Source organism: Anomaloglossus baeobatrachus, chromosome 5, assembly GCF_048569485.1.
Source record: "Anomaloglossus baeobatrachus isolate aAnoBae1 chromosome 5, aAnoBae1.hap1, whole genome shotgun sequence".
NCBI lineage: Eukaryota > Metazoa > Chordata > Amphibia > Anura > Aromobatidae > Anomaloglossus > Anomaloglossus baeobatrachus.
In genome coordinates, this window is record NC_134357.1 from 292,692,623 (window position 1) to 292,714,280 (window position 21,658).

General features: G+C 45.7%; 1 protein-coding gene across 2 annotated transcripts in view; it reads right to left on the reverse strand.

The window, feature by feature from the left end:
* Positions 1 to 11,855: 11,855 nt before the first annotated feature.
* Positions 11,856 to 21,658, reverse strand: part of CYGB (cytoglobin) — a 75,946-nt gene continuing 66,143 nt past the window's right edge. For both annotated transcript variants that reach the window (XM_075349563.1, XM_075349561.1), the window contains one exon: positions 11,856 to 13,028. In XM_075349563.1, coding sequence (XP_075205678.1) covers positions 12,864 to 13,028 — 165 coding nt within the window. In that variant the 3' untranslated portion in view covers positions 11,856 to 12,863. The remainder of the gene's footprint in view (positions 13,029 to 21,658) is intronic.

The following is a 21,658-nucleotide window of genomic DNA, read 5'->3' on the forward strand; positions in this document are numbered from 1 at the left end:
GCAGGATACAGGACCCTAGGTCGGGGAGTAGCTTCAGGCAACCCGACAATTGACCTACGGAGGATAGTGACTTTACGGACTGTCCCCAAGAAGCTCAGAGATCAGGGGCACTAGTGCAACGAGGGGGATATGGCTTTCCAACCCACGCAGCCCACAGAAATCCCAAGCGTGAGCCTTTGAGAGCGCAGCTCCACTACCAACAAGTAGGGAGCGGGGCCCGGACACCTTTACGCCAACGGGCCACCAGAACACTTCTAATTTGTGCACGGAGGCAGGCTCCGGACCACCCAGCAGTACTATAGGGGATGGATACCCGGACGGGCTCCCCCAAGAGGGAAGCGGCACCCAGAGACTTGATTTACCTTTTTGTCAGAGTCTGCTTTGCGGTCGCATCGTCACCAGTACTGACTGAGTGAGTACATGGTCCTCCCCTTGCTTTAAAGAAGGCGATTCATTTTATTATAATGATTCAATGATTACAGGAAATAGTGTGATATTGCGTACACTTTTGCATAATATAAATCACAAAGGTAAAGTACTTACATTGAACACTACATAGGAAAAATTTCCCCAAGAGTTACACGCATCATCTGTCCGGTAGCATCAGCTGTGAGAAGCAAAAACAGCGAAGACAGAGAAACTCCTGGGATCCACACTGTGGTGTCATCGGCGTCCCCTCCATAGGTAAAGCAGGCTTCTGACTTCACTGTAATCTTCACTAGTTTATATCTCACTTGAAAACAAATGCTCGCGTAACCAAATGTTACACAAACTCTGACAGGTTCTATTTGTCCAATATAGTATCCCTCTTTTGAGTGGCCAACTCTTCAGATGTCAATCTACACCGGACAAATACGTTACCGGATGAGACATGCCAACGGCTCCTGGTTTCCAATGTTTTACCATACTATAAACACGCACATTCTCACTAAACATTGATAAGAGAACTATGTGGTATTGAGTGATACTATAAACATGTACTTTCGCACTAAACATTGGTACTAGAACTATACCTCCAGGTGTCTCGGAAAATTACAGAAAAACAATCTAATATAAACTAAACTGTTACAGTCTAATATCTTAAAGGATTTCTTAAAGATAGACTACTAATATGGATTCCTGATAGCCACTAACATGTTAGCACTACACTCCCACACTCCAAAGACATACTGATAGGGAATTTAGATTGTGAGCCCCAATGGAGACAATGATGAAGTTGTCTGTAATGCAGTGTTGAATATGATGGCACCAGTGGTTTTTTTGCGGCGGTACATGCTGGTATGGCATACCGGAAAATCTGAAGAGCGCTGATGGCCAGCCCCTCTGGCTCTGTCCACATGGCTAATTTGTAAACTATACATATTAGCCATGTGTGGAGCGGAGGCACAAGCAGAGCAGCAACTGGAGCTGCAGGACCTGCCTGTGGACTGAGGTCCGAGGTCAGGAGGGGTGGTGCCACCCCGGACCTACGGAGGCTGTGATTGGCTGAGCAGCATTCGTCAGCCAATCACAGCCACTGTAATGTTTCAGCCATTGAAAATCCATCCATGATCAGTGCAGCAATAGCACTGATCATTGGCTGGAGCTGAGTGACCTCTGCTTCACCCACCCCCAGCTCTGGAGAGACCGGCCTTGTGACCGATCTCTCCAATCACTGTGGATCTGGGGCCGGTGACCGCTCCCCTCAGCTTCACTCCGGCGTCTGTGGAAGCAGAGGAGAGCGATCCCTGCAAGTGCATCAGTAAGTTATAGCCGCTGCCGCCCCCCCTCTCCATCTGCTGTCCCCCTCCATCTGACGCTGCTCTCCCCATCAGCCGCTGCCCCCTCCATCTGCCACCACTCTCCCCATCAGCCACTGCCCCCTCCATCTGCCACCGCTCTGCCCATCAGCCACTGCCCCCTCCATCTGCCACCGCTCTCCCCCTCAGCTACCGCCCCCTCCATCTGCCTTCCCCCTCCATCAGCCGCTGCCTCCTCCATCTGCCACTGCTCTCCCCATCAGCCGCTGCTCCCTCCATCTGCCTTACCCCCTCCATCTGCCGCTACTCTCCCCATCAGCCGCTGCCCCCTCCATCTGCCTCCCCCCTCCATCAGCCGCTGCCCCCTCCATCTGCCACCGCTCTCCCCATCATCCACTGCCCCCTCCATCTGCCACTGCTCTCCACATCAGCAGCTGCCCCCCTCCATCTGCCACTGCTCTCCCCATCAGCCGCTGCCCCCTCCATCTGCCACCGCTCTCCCCATCAGCCGCTGCCCCCTCCATCTGCCACCGCTCTCCCCATCAGCTGCTGCTCCCCTCCTTTATTGAAATTAGCATACAGACTACAAAACCGAATAATGAGAAACAGGGCCACACCGTCCATTGGACAACAAGTCAACAACAAGTAAACCGTGCACAGGATGTCACGGCCGCCCGACAGCATGACAGCACCCCCTCCCCGCTCCTCAATCTCTGCCGCCGGCTGACAGTTTCCCCCACCGCACCTCAATCTTGCCGCCGGCAGACAGTTCACCCCCCCCGCTCCTCAATCTCGGCCGCCGGCGCCTGACAGCACCTCCCCCACGCTCCTTGCCTTGGAGATGCATACCAGCAAATATTTTTTTACAAAAAAAGCACTGGACGGCACTATATACGGTAAGTATAAATAAATGTGGGTATGAGCGGTAACATTTCAAAAAGCTTGGTAGTGGTTGACCATGTTTTATCATGAATTACTGCAATTTTGCATTTTTGGCTGCCTAATTTTTACAGTCAAAACACATTTTCTAATATATATGCATTACTGTATATGAGCAGAACCCTTGACAAGAAGCAATGTATATCTCATCTGAGCATTTCCTTTCCTAGGAATGCTGTAAAAAATAAATGATGCTTTCACAGCTGGAGATCCATAAGCTGCATGCTATTTCCAGATTTGATATTGTTGGGTATGAGGCATATATGAATATCAGTATTGGAAGCAGATGGGTTGTACACAATGTTGGCTGCTTTGAGGATATATATTTTTGTCTTCATTTAGAATGATTTATTTCACAGTATCTAAGGGTTTTGTAAGCAGCAATAATAAAATCTTAAGTTACGGTAATGCATCTGTCAGTGATTTAGAAACATGACCACATTTAATTTTCTACCCTATACAGTAAATTACTGCAACATCATAAAAATCCAATAAACTTAGCAGCTGCCTATTTAGCGGCTTCCCTTCTCCATGCACAAATGATTGGGGCTTTGCTGCCTTCTTCAGTGTGAGTGGTGACATGGTGACTTGGGGACATTCCTTCACTGCACACACACAGAGAAGGTAGCTGATTGGCTGAATATAGATCAGCTGATATCAGTAGGTTGTTGGTAATGAATGGTTGGGCCAGGACCTTATCGAACAGACAAACTCTCTTTCCACCTATCCCAAGATTTCACTAATAGAATCCAGAACGATTGAATTCAATCTATTCATTTGGAAATCCCAAATAGATATTTGAAATTGAGTTTTTTTTTTATTTTTATAGCAGATAATCCCTTTATGGCCTCCTACATATGGCAGTGATATGTGCAGGCACCCTATATAGCACTTTTTATATGGCCATGTAATAGATATATACTCTCCTAAAAATAATGCTTCCAGGGCAGAATAGTTCCGAAATATGGTATACTATGTACCGGTCTGGCCCCAGAGCCGGACATAGCGGGGTCCCACCAGTAACTGTTACTCGCCGTTAAAATGGCCACTGGCCTATAAGCCGGAAGCTGACGTTCGTGCAAGGCGCATGACTGCCATGCACTATGCGCTGACATCATCTGGTGGCCTCTGATACGTAGGCAGCCATTTTAATGGCCGTGTTGGATTTGAACCAGCAAGAGGGTGCTTCCTGGGAATAGGAGGTATAAGTATGTGTTGTTTATATTTTCTATGCTTTTTTCCTACACGTGCTGCTATATAAGAGGCTATGTGAGGCCACATAATGTTTATAGAGGGCTATGTGGGAGCTATTACTATCTATAGGGGACAATGTGGAGCTCATGTTGTTTATAGGGCGCTATTTGTGGGCTCATACTATATATAGGAGACTATGTGTGGGCTTAGGCTGTTTATAAGGGGCTATGTGTGGACTTATACTGTATATAGATGGCTATGTGGAGGCTCATGCTTTTTATAGGGGGCTATGTGTGGGCTCATGCAGTTTATTAGGGGTTATGTGTGGGCTCATGCTGTTTTTAGGTGGTTATATGTGTGCTCATACTGTATATAGGGGACGATGTGGGAGGTCATACTGTATATAGGGGGCTATGCATGGGTTCATGCTCTATATAGGAGGGCTATATGGGGGGCTCATGCTGTGTATATAGGGGACTGTGTGGGGGCTTATGCTGTTTATTAGGGGCTATGTGTGAGCTCATACTGTATATAGGTGTGTGGCGCCCTGGACAAGCCAGGTCGTCACAGGTACTGCAGCAACACACCCCGAGATAGGCACATCAGTCACACACAAATCCTTGTTGCCTCCCTCCAGGGGCTGATGTCCACACCAGGTGGGGTGGAGCCAGGCGGTTGACCCCACCCTCCAAGGAGTTCACAGTCCTGGAGGCGGGAAAGGAAGGCAGTTCAGTTAGGGAGAGTTAAGTTGAAGGAGTTAAGTGGCAAGTGAGGAGCAGACTGACCGTGTCCGGGTACGTGGCCCGGGCACATACAGCAAGGTTGGCAGACGGTGGTGGCCGTCTGCAGGAGTGGCCTATCGACGTGGAACCGTAGGGCCGGGGCTGGGCGGTGGCCCACCGGTACCGAACCGGGGAGCGAAGAGAAATCAGCACAAACCGGCAGGGCCTGCGAAACCCGACCAGGCTAGGAGTCGCCGTTAAACTGGTTAAATCCGTTAGCGACGGGAACCTCCGGGGTTTCCTAGCAACCAAGACCCGATTGAAGGCAACCATCCAAACCGAACAGGGAGAGGCAGCTACCGCCAGAGCTAGAGCTCCCAGGGCCAGAGCCTGCGGGCAAAAGGGGCTCCTCTGGCACACATCCAAGCTGGGGAGCGGGTTACCGGTGGGAAGCCATCGGGACCGAAGATACACAACAGGTGCAGGGAAAGGCAGCCACCACCAACCTACCGGGAGTAACCACAGCAGCCGGCTGCGGGACCCGTCCATCCAGCACTTCATTGAGCAAGGATGAGTCCATTAGTCAGTTTCTGACTGTATGTGTACCGCTCGGATCCGGGCTCGTCGGTGGGTGGCTCGAGCGCCTCCGGACCCGGGGGTCACGTCGCTCTGAAAGGAAGCTGGCGCTACATGAGGGGTTTCAGTGGGGAGGTTCACGGCCGGAGCTGCGGTTTTGGGTTTAAGTTCGTGACGCCACCCACGGGTCGTGGTGAGTGTGGACACCACTGCTGCTGTTGACTAGGCTCCCGGGGACGGTGTTGCGCAGCCAGGTGTTGACCCCTCCCTGGGTAGGAGGTTGATGGTCCCGGGGCCCGGTTGTTGGGGTTAGGATGTGGGAGCATGGGCGTGTTGGTGCGATGTGGGGCGGTGCGCGGCCCGAGGGCACTGATGTACTCACTATGACAGATACACCAGAGTCTCTGGTAAACCAAAAAGATGGTGGTTGGTGCCCGCAGCCGGCTGTGTCTGGTCCCCCACCCGGTTTGGTGGTCCCCCGCCTTTTTCCTGCACCTCGTTTTGTAGACTTTGACTGCCTTTGCTTCCGCGATGGGAGTCCGCTCCCCGGCTTTGTGTGTGTGCCAGGAGAGCCCGTGTGCTCGCAGACGCTGGCCCGTGAGATCTCTCTGCCTGAGCGGTGGCTTTCTATCCCCTTCGTTGGCCTGTTGTCTTCAGTCGGGACTTGGGTGGGAAAGAACCTAAGGTCCAGACCCCAATCAGTGAATTTGACTCGGTCAAGTGGTTTCTGGGCCTCGTTCTGGGTCTGAGTACCCCTCCTGGTGCTCCGGTTTCCAGTTGGTTGCCCGGTTCAGTACCAGCGGGCTACTACCCTGTCCCGGTTCCTTACGGTTCCACCAGCCGTCTTCCCGGCTCCTGCAGGCAGCAACCACCATCTGCCTCCTGGCCACAGGGTATCTGGGCTACGACCCAGATCCCCGACAGACGTTTTACTCCTCTCAACTCCTCTCTCTTTCACCTCCAAAACTCATCTGCTTGTTTTTCCCGCATCAGGCTATCCGAACTCCTCTGTGGGCGTGGCCAACCACCTGGCTCCGCCCCCGGGTGTGAACGTCAAAACCTGAGAGGGGAGACTCAGGGTTTTTAGGTTGGCTGCTGTTACCTTATTAGGGGACTGGTGCTTGTGCAAGGGCCTGTCTGTGACTACGTGGCTAGTCCAGGGCGTCACATATGCATTACCATATTTTGCTGCCGGTCCCGACCCTGACAACAACGGATCCTCACAACGCACAGTGCGTGTGGTGGGAGGATTCACAAGTCTGTAGTCACATAAAGTGGCACAAAGACTGATTGCAGAGTATTCATTATAGACCGACAACCCTTTTAACATTATTACAGGATAGGGGACATTATTAAATAAAGGGGTCTAGGATTAGGGACATACATTAGTTTATGGTGGCATTTGGGGGACATAATTACTGTAGAGGCCAATTGGGCGATATTATTACATTTTAAGGCTCGCTCACACTGGCGTATATTCTCTCATGTGAGAGAATCGGATGTGATATACAAAGAACACTCGGCACAAACTCTGCTGCGAGCGTGAACTGAGTGTCATTCACTGTGCTCTGATTCTCTCTCGTGAAGATTGGATCACAGGTGCAGAGAAAATGGAGAGATCAACTTCTCCATTGTCTCTTGGCATATATCAAACTGCACGTGAATGACATCAGTGCAGTCCGATGGTTTGCACGTCCCTATAGATCTGAATGGGTGCACGCCATCAATCGCAGTATTCACCGAATTGGCATGAGCAAGAAAACACTAATTGGCACTTCTCCATTGGATAACATTGGAGGGAGTGCGATCTGATAAAACATCTGATAGCACTTCTCCAAGTTATTTGCAAATGTGAGCAAGCCATTTCTTTCAGGATAGTGTTTTCCAGGAGGGGAACAAAGCGAGGTCCTGTTGGCCTATGTGCACACGCTGCTTTTTTGCTGCTATTTTCTGTAGGCAAAGCCTGTTCCCTTGGCAGTTAAGCAGCTGCTTACAAAAAAACATGTTTTGCTGCTTTTTTGGTGCAGTTTACGTGTATAATTTGTCTATAGTACACGTTTAATAAAGTTAATTTAATTCAGCAAAAACGGATGGTTGCATTATCTGCAGTGTTTTGCACACTCATTACTTTCTATGATGAAAAAACGCTGCAAAAATACTGAAAGAATTGACATGATAAAGTTTTCAAAAGTGCAGCAGTTTTCCATTTCAGTATATCTGAAATCTCATAGCTTTTGCTGGTATTGTAAAAATCAGCTTTTAATTTGCATTAAAAAATGAATATTGTGAACATAGCCTTTTACTGTGCAGGGCGGCACTATAATGCTTTTTTCTTTAGCTGGTGCTGTACAGTTGGGTAAAAGTGGAGAATTTGCTCTAGAAGTGATCAGTTACACATGTATCTGTGTTATTTTCTGCAGAAATGAGTCCTGGCTGGAAGAAGTGTTAGCAGTCAGCACCAGATGAAGAAGAAAAGCGAACATGAATGACCTCAACTAGAGATGTCAATGGTAAGTCAGTGTATTTTATGTACCTACACACTATAAACTAAACTATATACAGAACGTCTGTGCATAATGTCACAAGTGATCTCTGTATTACCTGTACACTATATACAGAGCTCCTGGGCATAATGGTGGTAATATGTGTTGTTATTATTATTGTGGTTTCTATTCATGATCAGTATTGTATTATTCGGTCACCAAGTGGTGGTAATATGTGGTCTGGTCATGGTGTGGTGATATTTGTCCCTTGTATTTGGTATTTTTCGGCCAATATGTGATGGTAGTATGTGGTCTGGTCACAGTTTGGCAGTATTTTTCTCTTGTATATTCAGTCGCTTTGGTAGTAATATGTGGTCTGGTCATGGTGTGGCGGTATTTGTCCCCTGTATGTGGTATTATTGGATTATTGGTCTTGATATAGTGGATTGTGTTGTGGATAGAGGTCATTTGTTCACTCTGATATTAATTAGAAAAAAATTATTTGTCTCCATTAGACATTAAATAGCTGGAACGTCCCAGAAAACCACTCAGCATAGTAGAAAACACAGAAATGTGCTGGGACTCTAATGAAATAATTATTAAAAAGTCATCTTTATTAAACAAGTAATATAAAACAGTGCACTACAGACATAACAGAAACTGAATAATTAAAACTGGTGGATGAGCCACTGTGGGAATCATTGTAGTCAAAGGCTAAATTCACACCTGTCTACTGTCTATGATATATGTGTGCATAAAAATACATGAAAGTGCCTAGTGCAATGGAGAAATATATATATATATATATATATATATATATATATATGTATATATATATATATATATATATATATATATATATATATATATATATATATATATATATATATACAGTATTTATATGTGTTCAGGTAAATATATATAGTGATTTCTCTCTGATTTTTCTTCATAATCCGTCTGAATACAATCAATGAAAACTGAAACCAATGAAAACCGAAGCAATTATTTCCATAGGAATCAATGTAAATCCAATTAATTTGTTTTAGACACTCTAAAATACACACCAAAAACACATTTAATAGAGAATGAAGATAGTGTCTAATACTAAAAACAATAAGAAATTAATATAAAATGAATATTAAATGAATATAAAACACTAATGTAAAGAATAAATACATTTTATCTTACATGTCTTACATACATTTTGAAACTGAAGAGCGGGGTGACACTCACATAATGCCACACAGAGCCGGAGAATGCGTGGATCACTTTGTTATCTCAAAATTAGCAACGTAGTCACATGGGCAAGCAGACAAGAACAAACAAAATCTGAAGCAAATTTTTAGTGCAAAAAATCAACGAAAACCATAATCAACGTCAACGAAAACCGAGGTACTACTGTAATATATATATATATATATATATATAATATATAATATATATATATATATATATATATATATATATATATATATCTCTACAATACAGACCAAAAGTTTGGACATACCTTCTCATTCAAAGAGTTTTCTTTATTTTCAGGACTCTGAAAATTGTAGATTCACATTGCAGGCATCTACACTATGAATTAAAACATGTGGAATAAAATACTTAAAGTGTGAAACAACTGAAATATGTCTTATATTCTAGGTTCTAGCCACCTTTTGCTTTAATTACTACTTTGCACAATCTTGGCATTCTCTTGTTGAGCTTCAAGAGGTAGTCACCGGAAATGGTTTTCCAACAGTCTTGAAGGAGTTCCCAGAAATGCTTAGCACTTGTTGGCCCTTTTGCCTTCACTCTGCGGTCCAGCTCACCCCAAACCATCTCGATTGGGTTCAGGTCTGGTGACTGTGGAGACCAGGTCATCTAGCGTAGCACCCCATCACTCTCCTTCTTAGTCAAATAGCCCTTACACAGCCTGCAGGTGTGTTTGGGGTCATTGTCCTGTTGAAAAATAAATGATGGTCCAACTAAACGCAAACCGGATGGAATAGCATGCCGCTGCAAGATGCTGTGGTAGCCATGCTGGTTCAGTATGCCTTCTATTTTGAATAAATCCCCAACAGTGTCACCAGCAAAGCACCATCACACCTCCTCCTCCATGCTTCACGGTGGGAACCAGCCATGTAGAGTCCATCCGCTCACCTTTTCTACAAAGAGACGGTGGTTGGATCCAAAGATCTCAAATTTGGACTCATCAGACCAAAGCACAGATTTCCACTGGCCTAATGTCCAGTCCTTGTGTTCTTTAGCCCAAACAAGTCTCTTCTGCTTGGTGCCTGTTCTTAGCAGTGGTTTCCTAGCAGCTATCTTACCATGAAGGCTGCTGCACAAAGTCTCCTCTTAATAGGTGTTCTAGAGATGAGAAGGTGTGGCCTGTACTGTATATATATATTTAATGTAAAAATGGAGGTTTGCCTTCTAATTTTAGGGTCCGGTTTATAGGCTGGCTGAATGTAGCTTACCGGGGAAGGGGGGGTCAGGGGTCATAGAAAGCCGGTGGCAGCACAAGTGGGGTGATGCTGTGGGCACTAGGATGGGAGGAAGGGGGGGAACTGGCAGCGCGAGGCAGGCATTAATCTCCAAGTGATGGACGTGATGAATGCTCAGACTGAGATCTCAGATTGCACTAGGCATTGCACTAGTAGGCAAGAGTTCCCACAGTGGCACACCCACCAATTTTACTTATTAAGTGTCTGTTATGTCTGCATTGCACTGTTTTTATATGACTTGTTTAATAAAGTTAACATTTAATAATCATATCATTTATTTGAGTCAAAGCACATTTCTTCGTTTTTTGGCTGATTTCTGCCAGATTACATAGCAAAAACTTGATGTCAAATTCCCTTTGAGAATGGTCACAATTCAGATTGTAAAAACATTTGATTTTGCTACGTATAATAACAATTATTTTTATTTACACGTTGTTGTCTGGGCAGTCGACCACCTCTGCAGTGTCCAGCGGTTATACAACATGCGCCGTGCTTACAAATTCATTTCAATTGAGCTTGTAATCACTGCACTATAAAGCTGGTGTCACACACAGCGACAACGACAACGACGTCGCTGCTACGTCACCATTTTCTGTGACGTTGCAGCGACCGTCGCTGTAGCTGTGTGTGACATCCAGCAACGACCTGGCCCCTGCTGTGAGGTCGCCGGTCGTTGCTGAATGTCCAGCTTCATTTTTTCGTCGTCACTCTCCCGCTGTGACACACACATCGCTGTGTGTGACAGCGAGAGAGCGACGAAATGAAGCGAGCAGGGAGCAGGAGCCGGCGTCTGGCAGCTGCGGTAAGCTGTAACCAGCGTAAACATCGGGTAACCAAGGGAAGACCTTTCCCTGGTTACCCGATATTTACCTTCGTTACCAGTCACCGCTCTTGCTGCCAGTGCCGGCTCCTGCTCTGTGCACATGTAGCTGCAGTACACATCGGGTAATTAACCCTATGTGTACTGTAGCAAGGAGAGCAAGGAGCCAGCGCTAAGCCGTGTGCGCGGCTCCCTGCTCTCTGCACTGTGACATGTAGCTGCAGTACACATCGGGTTAATTAAACCGATGTGTACTGTACCTAGGAGAGCAAGGAGCCAGCGCTAAGCGCGGCTCCCTGCTCTCTGCACATGTAGCACAGCGACGTTATGATCGCTGCTTCTGCTGTGTTTGACAGCTAAGCAGCGATCATAACAGCGACTTACAAGGTCGCTGTTACGTCACAGAAAATGGTGACGTAACAGCGACGTCGCTGTCGCTTAGTGTGAACCCAGCTTAACGGATGGAAACTGATGGGGCACACTGTTATCTTTCTATCCTCACCAGCTTCAGTGCCGCTGCACTACCAATGCTGCAGAGGCAAAGCTGAATCATATGCATACAGTCTGGGTCAGTGGCACAATAATGCTACTTGTCCAAATTGTCAATCAAGCAAAGGTGCCCGCCCTCCAGCAAGCATGAAGGTGGCTGGCTGGCTTGGAACCGGTATGCTCCTGAAATACATGAAACCAACCCTTTAGTCCACTTACCTATGCCAATCCAGTAGATAGCAACTCTAAAATAATATTGTGTTCAAGTGTCACCAAAGATATCATACTTAAACTTGGCACTAAGGTACAAACAATGTCACCTAGCATAGTATTGGAATAAAACACGTCTGACATCATTATCATCATTATTACATTAATCATTCACATAGAGGCCAACTCCATTATAGATCCAATAGTATGTTTTATTTCTATATCACAGTAAAACAGAACATTATATATATGGACAGACACATTTGGACACAATTTGTCACAGGCCAGGTGTGTATACATCTCTATTCCACAATTTCACTCCCGCACCACCATCCAAAACATTCTGCCTATAGATCGTAATCCCTTAGTAGTGGCTTATGGGCCTACTTACTGACATAGGGAGATAACATTTCCAGGCTGATATACTGCATGGTTAAGCTGATACTTCTTCTTTATAATGCTATAATTTATCCCATACAAATCTAAATTTCCCTGTACATTTGGTCCCATAAAGAGTCTTTAGTAACTGAGGATAAAATAAAATGGCTGGTGGAAATTACTGAGCCGTTTCTATCCACTGGTCTCATGAAGACACTTGATCAAATGAGAACCAGCCAAATAAAATGATGAGAAAAGAAGAATATACAAGTGCATGCCAAGCAAAACGGTGGGATTTAGAATGGCGTTGTAACTGAGCCATGATGTAATGTGAACCCCATCATGTACAGGGGCCCCGTTTATGAGCTACGGATCTCTTAGAAATCATCTGTTTCTCATGCTTTATAGAACACAGAACACGTGGAAAATATGGGACAGAGAATAACAGGGCAAGGACAATCTCAAAATAGCCTGACGTACAATACTAGATATTTCCACCCTAATGATGTGCACTGTAAAACACCAGATCCTCGGAATGATATGTCTCTGCTCCCTCCCACGGAGATTGACTCTGTTCTATCGTCCTATTGTATAAACTGGATTTGCTTGTGGCTAGGTCAAAGAAACCATATCGCACTTTCCTGCCATATTAAAAAGCCCATCCCACCCTGTTTGTAGAGACCCTGTAGTTATAACCCCCATGCCCACCCAGCTACCCAAGCCTATTTTCCCCACCACCCGTACTTCCCAGCTGTCCCAGAGATCTGAGATAGCTAGGATCTGAAGTCCTTGGCTTGGCTCTCTCTGGGAGATAGACGTGCTCACACTGAATTACTGGGGTACTGTGTCCAGCCCACCTCCTTGTATGTTGCCAGTACATGACAGTATATGTGGCTCCGTAATTTGCTCCAGGCTAGCGATACTTCGGGGGTGAAATCTTTGGCAAATGCTTCTGCAATGACCTCCAGTATCACCCCAGTCAGGATCTAGGGCAGATAAAAAAAAGCAAAAATTAGAGAGGGATAAAGCACCATAACAACCTACCAAACACTGCACTGTATCTATGGACAAATGGACAAGCATATGACGAGGCTTAGTACAAATGATTGCATTACACGACATGCCGTTCCTGCTCATGTGCCTGTTTGTGTGGCTTATGACATTATTTTAACCTATTTGCTCTCAGGATTAGTTAATCCTGTTGGCAGGATTGGATTTATTATGCTGTATTTTTAATAAACCCCCTTGAAATGCGGTTAAGATAATACAGCACAGATCAAATTCAGAGAAGGACAGGAAGACTATAACAAGTCCAAAGCCAACAGGAAACCAGTGTAGCTGTCAGCTCTGCGCGGAAAGACAGATGCCAGGAACAGAGACAGTAATTGGCATTTCGTCTAACAGCACAGAACTGAGAGGTGAATCGACTGAACGCTGCTTCCAATACTGATTATCAGCGGTACAAACTATGCCCCATTCATCATTGCATAGTCTGAATTTTAGGGGGGGGCATAAATTCATGAACAATGTGTGCTCTGAAACAGTGTTGCAAGCCAAATCCAGTGCCTTCACCAGAGTACCTGGTATAATGACAGCCAAAGCTTTTCCACAGAAATCAATCTTAGGCCCCCTTCACATGTCTGTAAGAATCACGCACGTGTTTCACGGACGTGTCAAAGGTGCGTTTTGCCCTCCGAGAGCCGTGTTTATGGCACTACGTGTGTTCTCCGTGTGTTCTCCGTGATAACACACAGAGAACGAGATCTTTCTGCTCACCGGTCCCTGGCATTGCTGTCCGTGGTGCGGATCTTCGGTCTCCAGCCCTGCCACCTCCCCACTGCTGCTGCTTCCGGCCGCAGTGAAGTGAATATTAAATGAGCATAATGAGCAGCGGTCGGCAGCAAGTGACAGCAGCGGCAGAGACAGGAGGGCTGGAGAAGGTGAATAAAGATTTGTTATTTTTTTCTCTGATACGTGAGTTTTCTCCGGCACGTGTCACACGGGACCGCATCCACACTACATCCGTGTGGTCCGTATGCAGGCCGTGTGACACCCGTGATGCCGGAAAAAACGTGGACATGTCTACATATGGAACACACGGACACGCGTATGCTCCACACGTACACACGTTCCATGGCAAAACACGCATGTGTGCGCAGACCCATTGATTTTAATGTGTCTACGTGTGCCCGTGTCTCCGGTACGTGCAGGAACGGACCTAACACGTACAGGAGACACGTGTGTGTGAAGGGGGCCTAGGTCAGTATACCAAAATCCAGGGATTCCTACCTTTACCCCCATTCAGATCTGCTCTTCTATGTGGGCCTACTTACAAATGTCACCATTTGGAGACCTGCTCTTCATAGCTGTTTGCAAGACCTGGCACAAATGCACCATGCTGGCAGACAGCTGCGAGCCACACTTCACGGGCACATGAGCAACATATGCTTCCCGAGCCTCAGGTTGGGGAGCCGTGCATTAGTCTCTGCTGAATTGTTTTCCATATGTTTGGATCCATTACTGGTTTTAGTTAATTATAAAAGTGCATGTTCTTGGTATTGTGAGATGTTCTGAGTATGACAAAAATATGCTGTCTGAGAAAATACATGCATTATACATTTACAAGTCAATTCCCCTTTAAGAAAATGTAAAGGCTATGGACACTTTCGGGGGCAGATTTTTTTTTTTTACTTTAATTATTATATTTTGCTCTAAAAATAATTTTTGCAGTTGGGTTTCATTAAAACGTTTGCACAACTTGTTTTCTGTAGCCTATGTGCTGCAATTTCTCTTGCCGGCTGCAGAATGAGTTATCTAAGAGTCTGTCAGTGAGCTACGGAATTTGTATATCTTATCAGTCTATTGGTCGGTTTCACACATCCAAGAAATATGGACTGTTCTCATCATATTGCATGCTCAGTCCAACTGCTGGGTCTAAGGGGTACTTTGCAAACTAAGACATCGCAAGCCGATGGTAGCAATGCCGAGCGCGATAGTCCCCGCCCCCGTCGCAGCTGCGATATCATGGTGATAGCTGCCGTTGCGAAAATTATCGCTACGGCAGCTTCACATGCACTTACCTGCCCTGCGACGTCGCTCTGGCCGGCGACCCGCCTCCTTCCTAAGGGGGCGGGTCATGCGGTGTCACAGCGACGTCACACGGCAGGCGGCCAATAGAAGCAGGGGGGCGGAGATGACGAGACGTAAACATCCCGCCTACCTCCTTCCTTCCTCATTGCAGCCGGGACCCAGGTAAGGCGATGTTCCTCACTCCTGCGGCTTCATACACAGCGATGTGTGCTGCCGCAGGAACGAGGAACAACATCGTAACATCGGTCCTTCCGAAATTATGGAAATGTCGGACACTACACAGATTATACGATTTCGACGCTTTTGCGCTCATTAATCGTAGTAAAAAGGATTCACATACTCCGATGTCGCCTGCGATGCCGGATGTGCGTCACTTTCGATTTGACCCCACCGACATCGCAGCTGCAATGTCATAGTGTGCAAAGTACCCCTAAGGCTGTGCTCACCTAAAAGTAGATTCTCTCATGCAAGAACGTTGGATTGATTATGCAAATGACACTCAGATCAAACTGTGATCCAAGTTTGATCAGAATGTCACTGTCTTGTCTTCACCTTTTTTCAGCATGTCTCCGGTCCCACAGTGCCACCTTGTGACTGCAACTTCTAACTGGCCGGAAGTCAAACGTTATGTACCAAGTTCTCAACACAAGTCTATGAGAGCCAGAACGAGGCTCTCATAGACTTACTTTGAGTTCTGACATCCAGGGCGCTCCATGAAACACTGGAGCAGTCGGCAGGTCACAAATTGCCAAAGACGACAGGAGCGACGCTGAAAAAGAAGATGCCGGAGGGTGAGTTAAAGACCGGGGTCAGGGAACTTAGATTAGAAGCACCACTCTAGCAGTTAAAAAAAAAAGCTGAAGTGGTGCTTTAAAGAGGTTGCCCTCTATGAAGAAAGCTTTAGCTATATGCTCAGTTAGGTTATGTGCATGTGACATGTTTTAGATACCGGTGATTTTCGAAGCAGAAGATTTCTAGGAAAATGCAAGTGGGGTTTTTCTTTTTAGTTGTTTTTGCAGCAGATTCGCTGTTGGCGTCTTTTTTTTTTTTTTTTTACCATAACAGTATATATAAAATTGTCAGTGGCTTCTTTTTAATGGAAAATGCCTTAAATTCTTAAGCACAGGTTATTTCTTTGAGCTGCTTCACGGCTTTCGAAGCCTGAAGCATTTATGAGAAGCTAAAAAAGACTGAACATATCCATAGCAAGTTGCTATGATTGTTTTTGGTGTGGGGGGGTTAGCGCCTTTTTGAGGTGGATTCCGGCATGGCTCTGTGCATAGTGAGCGCGGTAGCTGACTGAAAGCTGATTCTAATGCTGAGGCATAGAGGGGTGACTGAAGCTGCGCCAGCCTCGCCTCGTATGACTGAAAAACCTTGGCTGCCCGGAGGAATAAAGTTAATTTCCTCCTGGCAGCGGGGCTCTCAGTGTGGACACCGTGCAGCTTCAGAATGCTATTAACCTCCAGATTAAACAAATATCTGCAGATTTATAGTGTTGTTTTTCCTGACTGGTTTCCTTTAAAACAATAAAACAAAAGCTGAGCTTTACAACCACCAGTCTATTGTATCTACTACAGCCCTGCAACCGATCACTCAGCTCAGTGCCTTTTCTGGTATAGATGGAAAGAGTTGCAAAGCTCAGTGATTAGCTGCAGTGTTGTTGACATGATATCAATACTGCAGCCAAACAACAGAGACCAGGGCAGCGGCAGAGAAACAATGCCAGACCAAGGAAGGGTAAGTAAAACTTATTGTATTGTGTTACAGGGGATATGGAAAGTATTCAGACCCCTTTAAATTTTTCACTCTTTGTTTCATTGCAGCCATTTGGTAAACTCAAAAAAGTTCATTTTTTTCTCATTAATGTACACTCTGCACCCCATCTTGACAGAAAAAACCCCAGAAATGTAGAAATTTTTGCAAATGTATTAAATAAGAAAAACTGAAATATCACATGGTCATAAGTATTCAGACCCTTTGCTCAGTATTGAGTAGAAGCACCCTTTTGAGCTAGTACAGATATGAGTCTTCTTGGGAATGAGGCAACAAGTTTTTCACACCTGGATTTGGGGATCCTCTGCCATTCTTCCTTGCAGATCCTCTCCAGTTCTGTCAGGTTGGATGGTGACTGTTGGTGGACAGTCATTTTCAGGTCTCTCCAGAGATGCTCAATTGGGTTTAGGTCAGGGCTCTGTCTGTGCCAGTCAAGAATGGTCACAGAGTTGTTCTGAAGCCACTCATTTGTTATTTTAGCTGTGTGCTTAGGGTTATTGTCTTGTTGTAAGGTGAATCTTTGGCCAAGTCTGAGGTCCAGAGCAGTTTGGAAGAGGTTTTCTTCCAGGATATCTCTGTACTTGGCTGCATTCATCTTTCCTGCAATTGCAACCAGTCGTCTTGTCCCTGAAGCTGAAAAACACCCCCATAGCATGATGCTGCTACCACCATGTTTGACTGTTGGGATTGTGATGGGCAGGTGATGAGCAGTGCCTGGTTTTCTCCACACATGCGGCTTAGAATTATCACCAAAAAGTTTTATCTTCGTCTCATTAGACTAAAGAATCTTATTTTTCATAGTCTGGGAGTCCTTCATGTGTTTTTTTTTTTTTGCAAACTCTATGCCGGCTTTCATATGTCTTGCACTGAAGGAGATAGATGAAGGAAACCGGGTGTCACGCAGCGCTTATCACCATTGAAGACTGAATAAATTATTCCATGCCCTTCCTCAGGACAATAGCAGTGACAAGGATCCTTTGTCACTGTTATTGTCCTATTGTCCTGAGGAAGGGGTCTGCGACCTACAACACGTGTTTACCTGTACTTAACAATCCTTATAAAGGCATGAAATAATTTATTCAGTCTTGAATGGTGATAAGCGCGGCATGACACGTGATTTCCTTCATCTATCTCCTTCTGACTACTTCGGGGCTGCAGCTGTTTCACCTTGATACTACGTAAATATAGGCGTTGTGACTGGCAAAAACCCCTATGGGTGAGTTTTTCCTAATTTTACTTATTTGGTTTTAATCTGGTGCGCTACTTGTTCACAGCTTCTACATTCCTGATATGTGTTACACTGAGGACAGGCTTACGTTGGGCCACTCTGCCATAAAGGCCCGACTGGTGGAGAGCTGATGTGATTGTTGACTTTGTGGAACTTTCTCCCATCTCCCTACTGCATCTCTAGAACTCAGCCACAGTGATCTTGGGGTTCTTCTTTACCTCTCTCACCAAGGCTCTTCTCCCACGATTGCTCAGTTTGGCTGGACGGCCAGGTCTATGAAGAGTTCTGGTGGTCCCAAACTTCTTCCATTTAAGGATTATGGAGGCCACTGTGCTCTTAGGACCCTTGAGTAGTGCAGAAATCTTTTTGTAGCCTTGGCCAGATATGTGCTTTGCCACAATTCTGTCTCTGAGCTCCTTGGGCAGTTCCTTTGACCTCATGATTCTCATTTGGTGTGACATGCACTGTGAGCTGTGAGGTCTTATATAGACAGGTGTGCACCTTTCCAAATCAAGTCCTATCAGTTTAAATAAACACAGCTGGACTCCAATGAGGGAGTAGAACCATCTCAAGGAGGATCAAAAGGAAATGGACAGCGTGTGACTTAAATATAAGTGTCTGAGCAAAGGGTCTGAATACTTATGACCATGTGATATGTTTCTTGTTCAATGAATTTGCAAACATTTCTACATTTCTGTTTTTTTCTATCAAGATGGGGTGCAGAGTGTACATTAATGAGAAAAAAAATACCGTAACTTTTTTGAATATACCAAATGGCTGCAATGAAACAAAGAGTAAAAAATTTAAAGGAGTCTGAATTCTTTCCGTACCAACTGTACAAGTAATTAAGCACATTGCTTACGTTATTATTTTGCACAGATTTACTAATTGTTTGTCATACCATAAACTAATGCGGGCATCACACGAGACGATTTATCGTGCGATGCATCGTCAGGGTCACGGTTTTCGTGACGCACATTCGGCATCGTTTGCGACGTCGTTTCGTGTGACACCTTCGAGCGACGCTGAATCGGTCACAAATCGTGAGTCGTGTACACATCTCTTATTTTTAAAAAATCGTTTATTTTTCATGGCGCCGGTTGTTCATCGTACCCGGGGCAGCACACATCGCTCCGTGTGATACCCCGGGAACGATGAACACCGCTTACCTGCGTCCCGTGGCACACACCGGCTATGCGGAAGGAAGAAGGTGGGCGGGATGTTTACGTTCCGCTCATCTCTGCCCCTCCGCTTCTATTGGCCGGCCGCTGTGTGACGTTGCTGTGACGCCGAACGTCCCTCCCCCTTCAGGAAGAGGATGTTCGCCGCCCACAGCGAGGTCACTCAGCAGGTAAGTACGTGTGATTGCGGTTTAACGACTTTGAGCGACACGGGCAGCGATTTGCCCGTGACGCACAAACGACGGGGGCGGGTACGATCGCTCGTGCGATCGCACGATAGATCGTACCGCATTAGTCTAGACAGTCTTAAAAGGAATATGTCAACAGAATTTTGTTCTTTTGCAGTAAAAGACATGACTTTGAGCATGTCTTGGAACGTTCGCACTACGATTTCTTAGCTTCGGTAAGTGCTGCTAAGAACAGTTCTACTTTTTCTTATGTGAGGCCGTATGGCACATATTAAATAAAAGTAATTTAGAGTAGGACTACTCCAAAGAGATTTTCCGTAACGTGGCGGGGTAGCTCAAGAAATTGCAATTTTTTTGCCAAAAATCTCAAATTTTAATGCAGTTTGGAATTTTTAGTGCAGTAGTGCACATTTAGTGCTGGCTATCTTGTTTTTTCTGCAGTCTCACATAGGTAGGACATCAATGTCTATGCCTGAAGTTACGTCTCTTACTGCGTGTGCACTGGATTTAGAGCACAGAGAAGATACAAACGAGCATGATCTGATCCTCAGTTATAGTTGAAGCCATAAGTATACATACACTTAGGTTGAAGAAATCAAAACTCATATTTATCTCCTCCACGGATTACAGGTCAACAAACTTTAGTTTAAAGGGAATTTGTTAGCAGGGTTATTTTCTATCTCATCTCAGAGCAGCATAATGTAGAGAAAGAGACCCTGATTCCATTGATGTATCACTTAGTTTACTGAATGCAGCAGTTGTGACACAAGCAGAGTTCTTAGATATTGCATGTAGCAGAGTTCACAAAGTTAACCCTGTCCACCCCACAGCTCTCTACTCTCTATGTACATTGTATATTTACAGTGTGTTGCTAATCAGTGCTGGGGAATTGGTTGGATTAGGTGGTAAGCGGGCAGCTAGTCTGTCAGTGATACTCTCCTGCTGATAAATCACTCATTGAAATTGAAACAGCCCACAGCTTAATAAGTGACATATCACTGAAATCAGTGTCTAAAGGGGGTGTTACACGCAGCAATATCGCTAGCGACATCGCTGGTGAAAGCACCCGCCCCCATCATTTGTGCGTCACGGGCAAATCGCTGCCCGTGGCGCACAAAATCGGTAGGACCTGTCACACGGACTTACCTGCCTAGCGACGTCGCTGTTTCCGGCAAACCGCCTCCTTTCTAAGGGGGCAATTCGTGCGGCGTCACAGCGGCGTCACTAAGCGGCCGCCCAATAAAAGCGGAGGTGCGGAGATGAGCGGGACGTAACATCCCGCCCACCTCCTTCCTTCCGCATTGCCGGCGGCCACAGGTAAGCTGTAGTTCGTCGTTCCCGAGGTGTCACACGTAGCGATGTGTGCTGCCTGGGGAACGAAGAACAACCTGCGTGCTCAACAATCACCGATTTTTTTTTTAAAAAAGGAACGATGTGTCAACGATGGACAATAAGGTGAGTATTTTCCATCGTTCCTTGCTGTCACACGCAACGGCGTCGCTAACGATGCTGGATGTGCGTCACGGAATCCGTGACCCCGGCAATATATCGTTAGTTCCGTCGTTGCATGTAACGGGGCCTTTAGCCTCTAGCTAATGCTATACTCAGATTACAAAACAAAAACCTGCTGATAGATTCTCTTTAAACAAGGTGTTTCAGATATCTAATTTGTATATGACTCAAGTAATTTTTACAGCAAATGTTAAACTGTTTCATTTATGATTCAATATATCAAAATTCCAGTGGTTCAGAGGTTTTGAAATTCAAACTGATTGTCTCTTTAAATAATGTGGAAAATTGCAGAAAATTATGACATAGTTTTAAAATCTTTTGATTGGCTAACTTACATAATTTGCATTAATTGGGGGTGCAGTGTTTTATCACCTTCTTGCAGCGGCCATTTTTTGTGCTTTCATTTTTTTCCCCTTCTTCTAAAGGCCCCATTACATGCAACGACATCTCTAACGAGATGTCGTTGGGGTCACGGAATTCATGACGCACATCCGGCCTCATTAGCGACGTTGCTGCGTGTGACACGTACGAACGACCGCTAACGATGCAAAATACTCACCAAATCGTTGATTGTTGACACGTCCATTTCACAAATATCGTTGCTGTTGCAGGACACAGGTTGTTTGTCGTTCCTGAGGCAG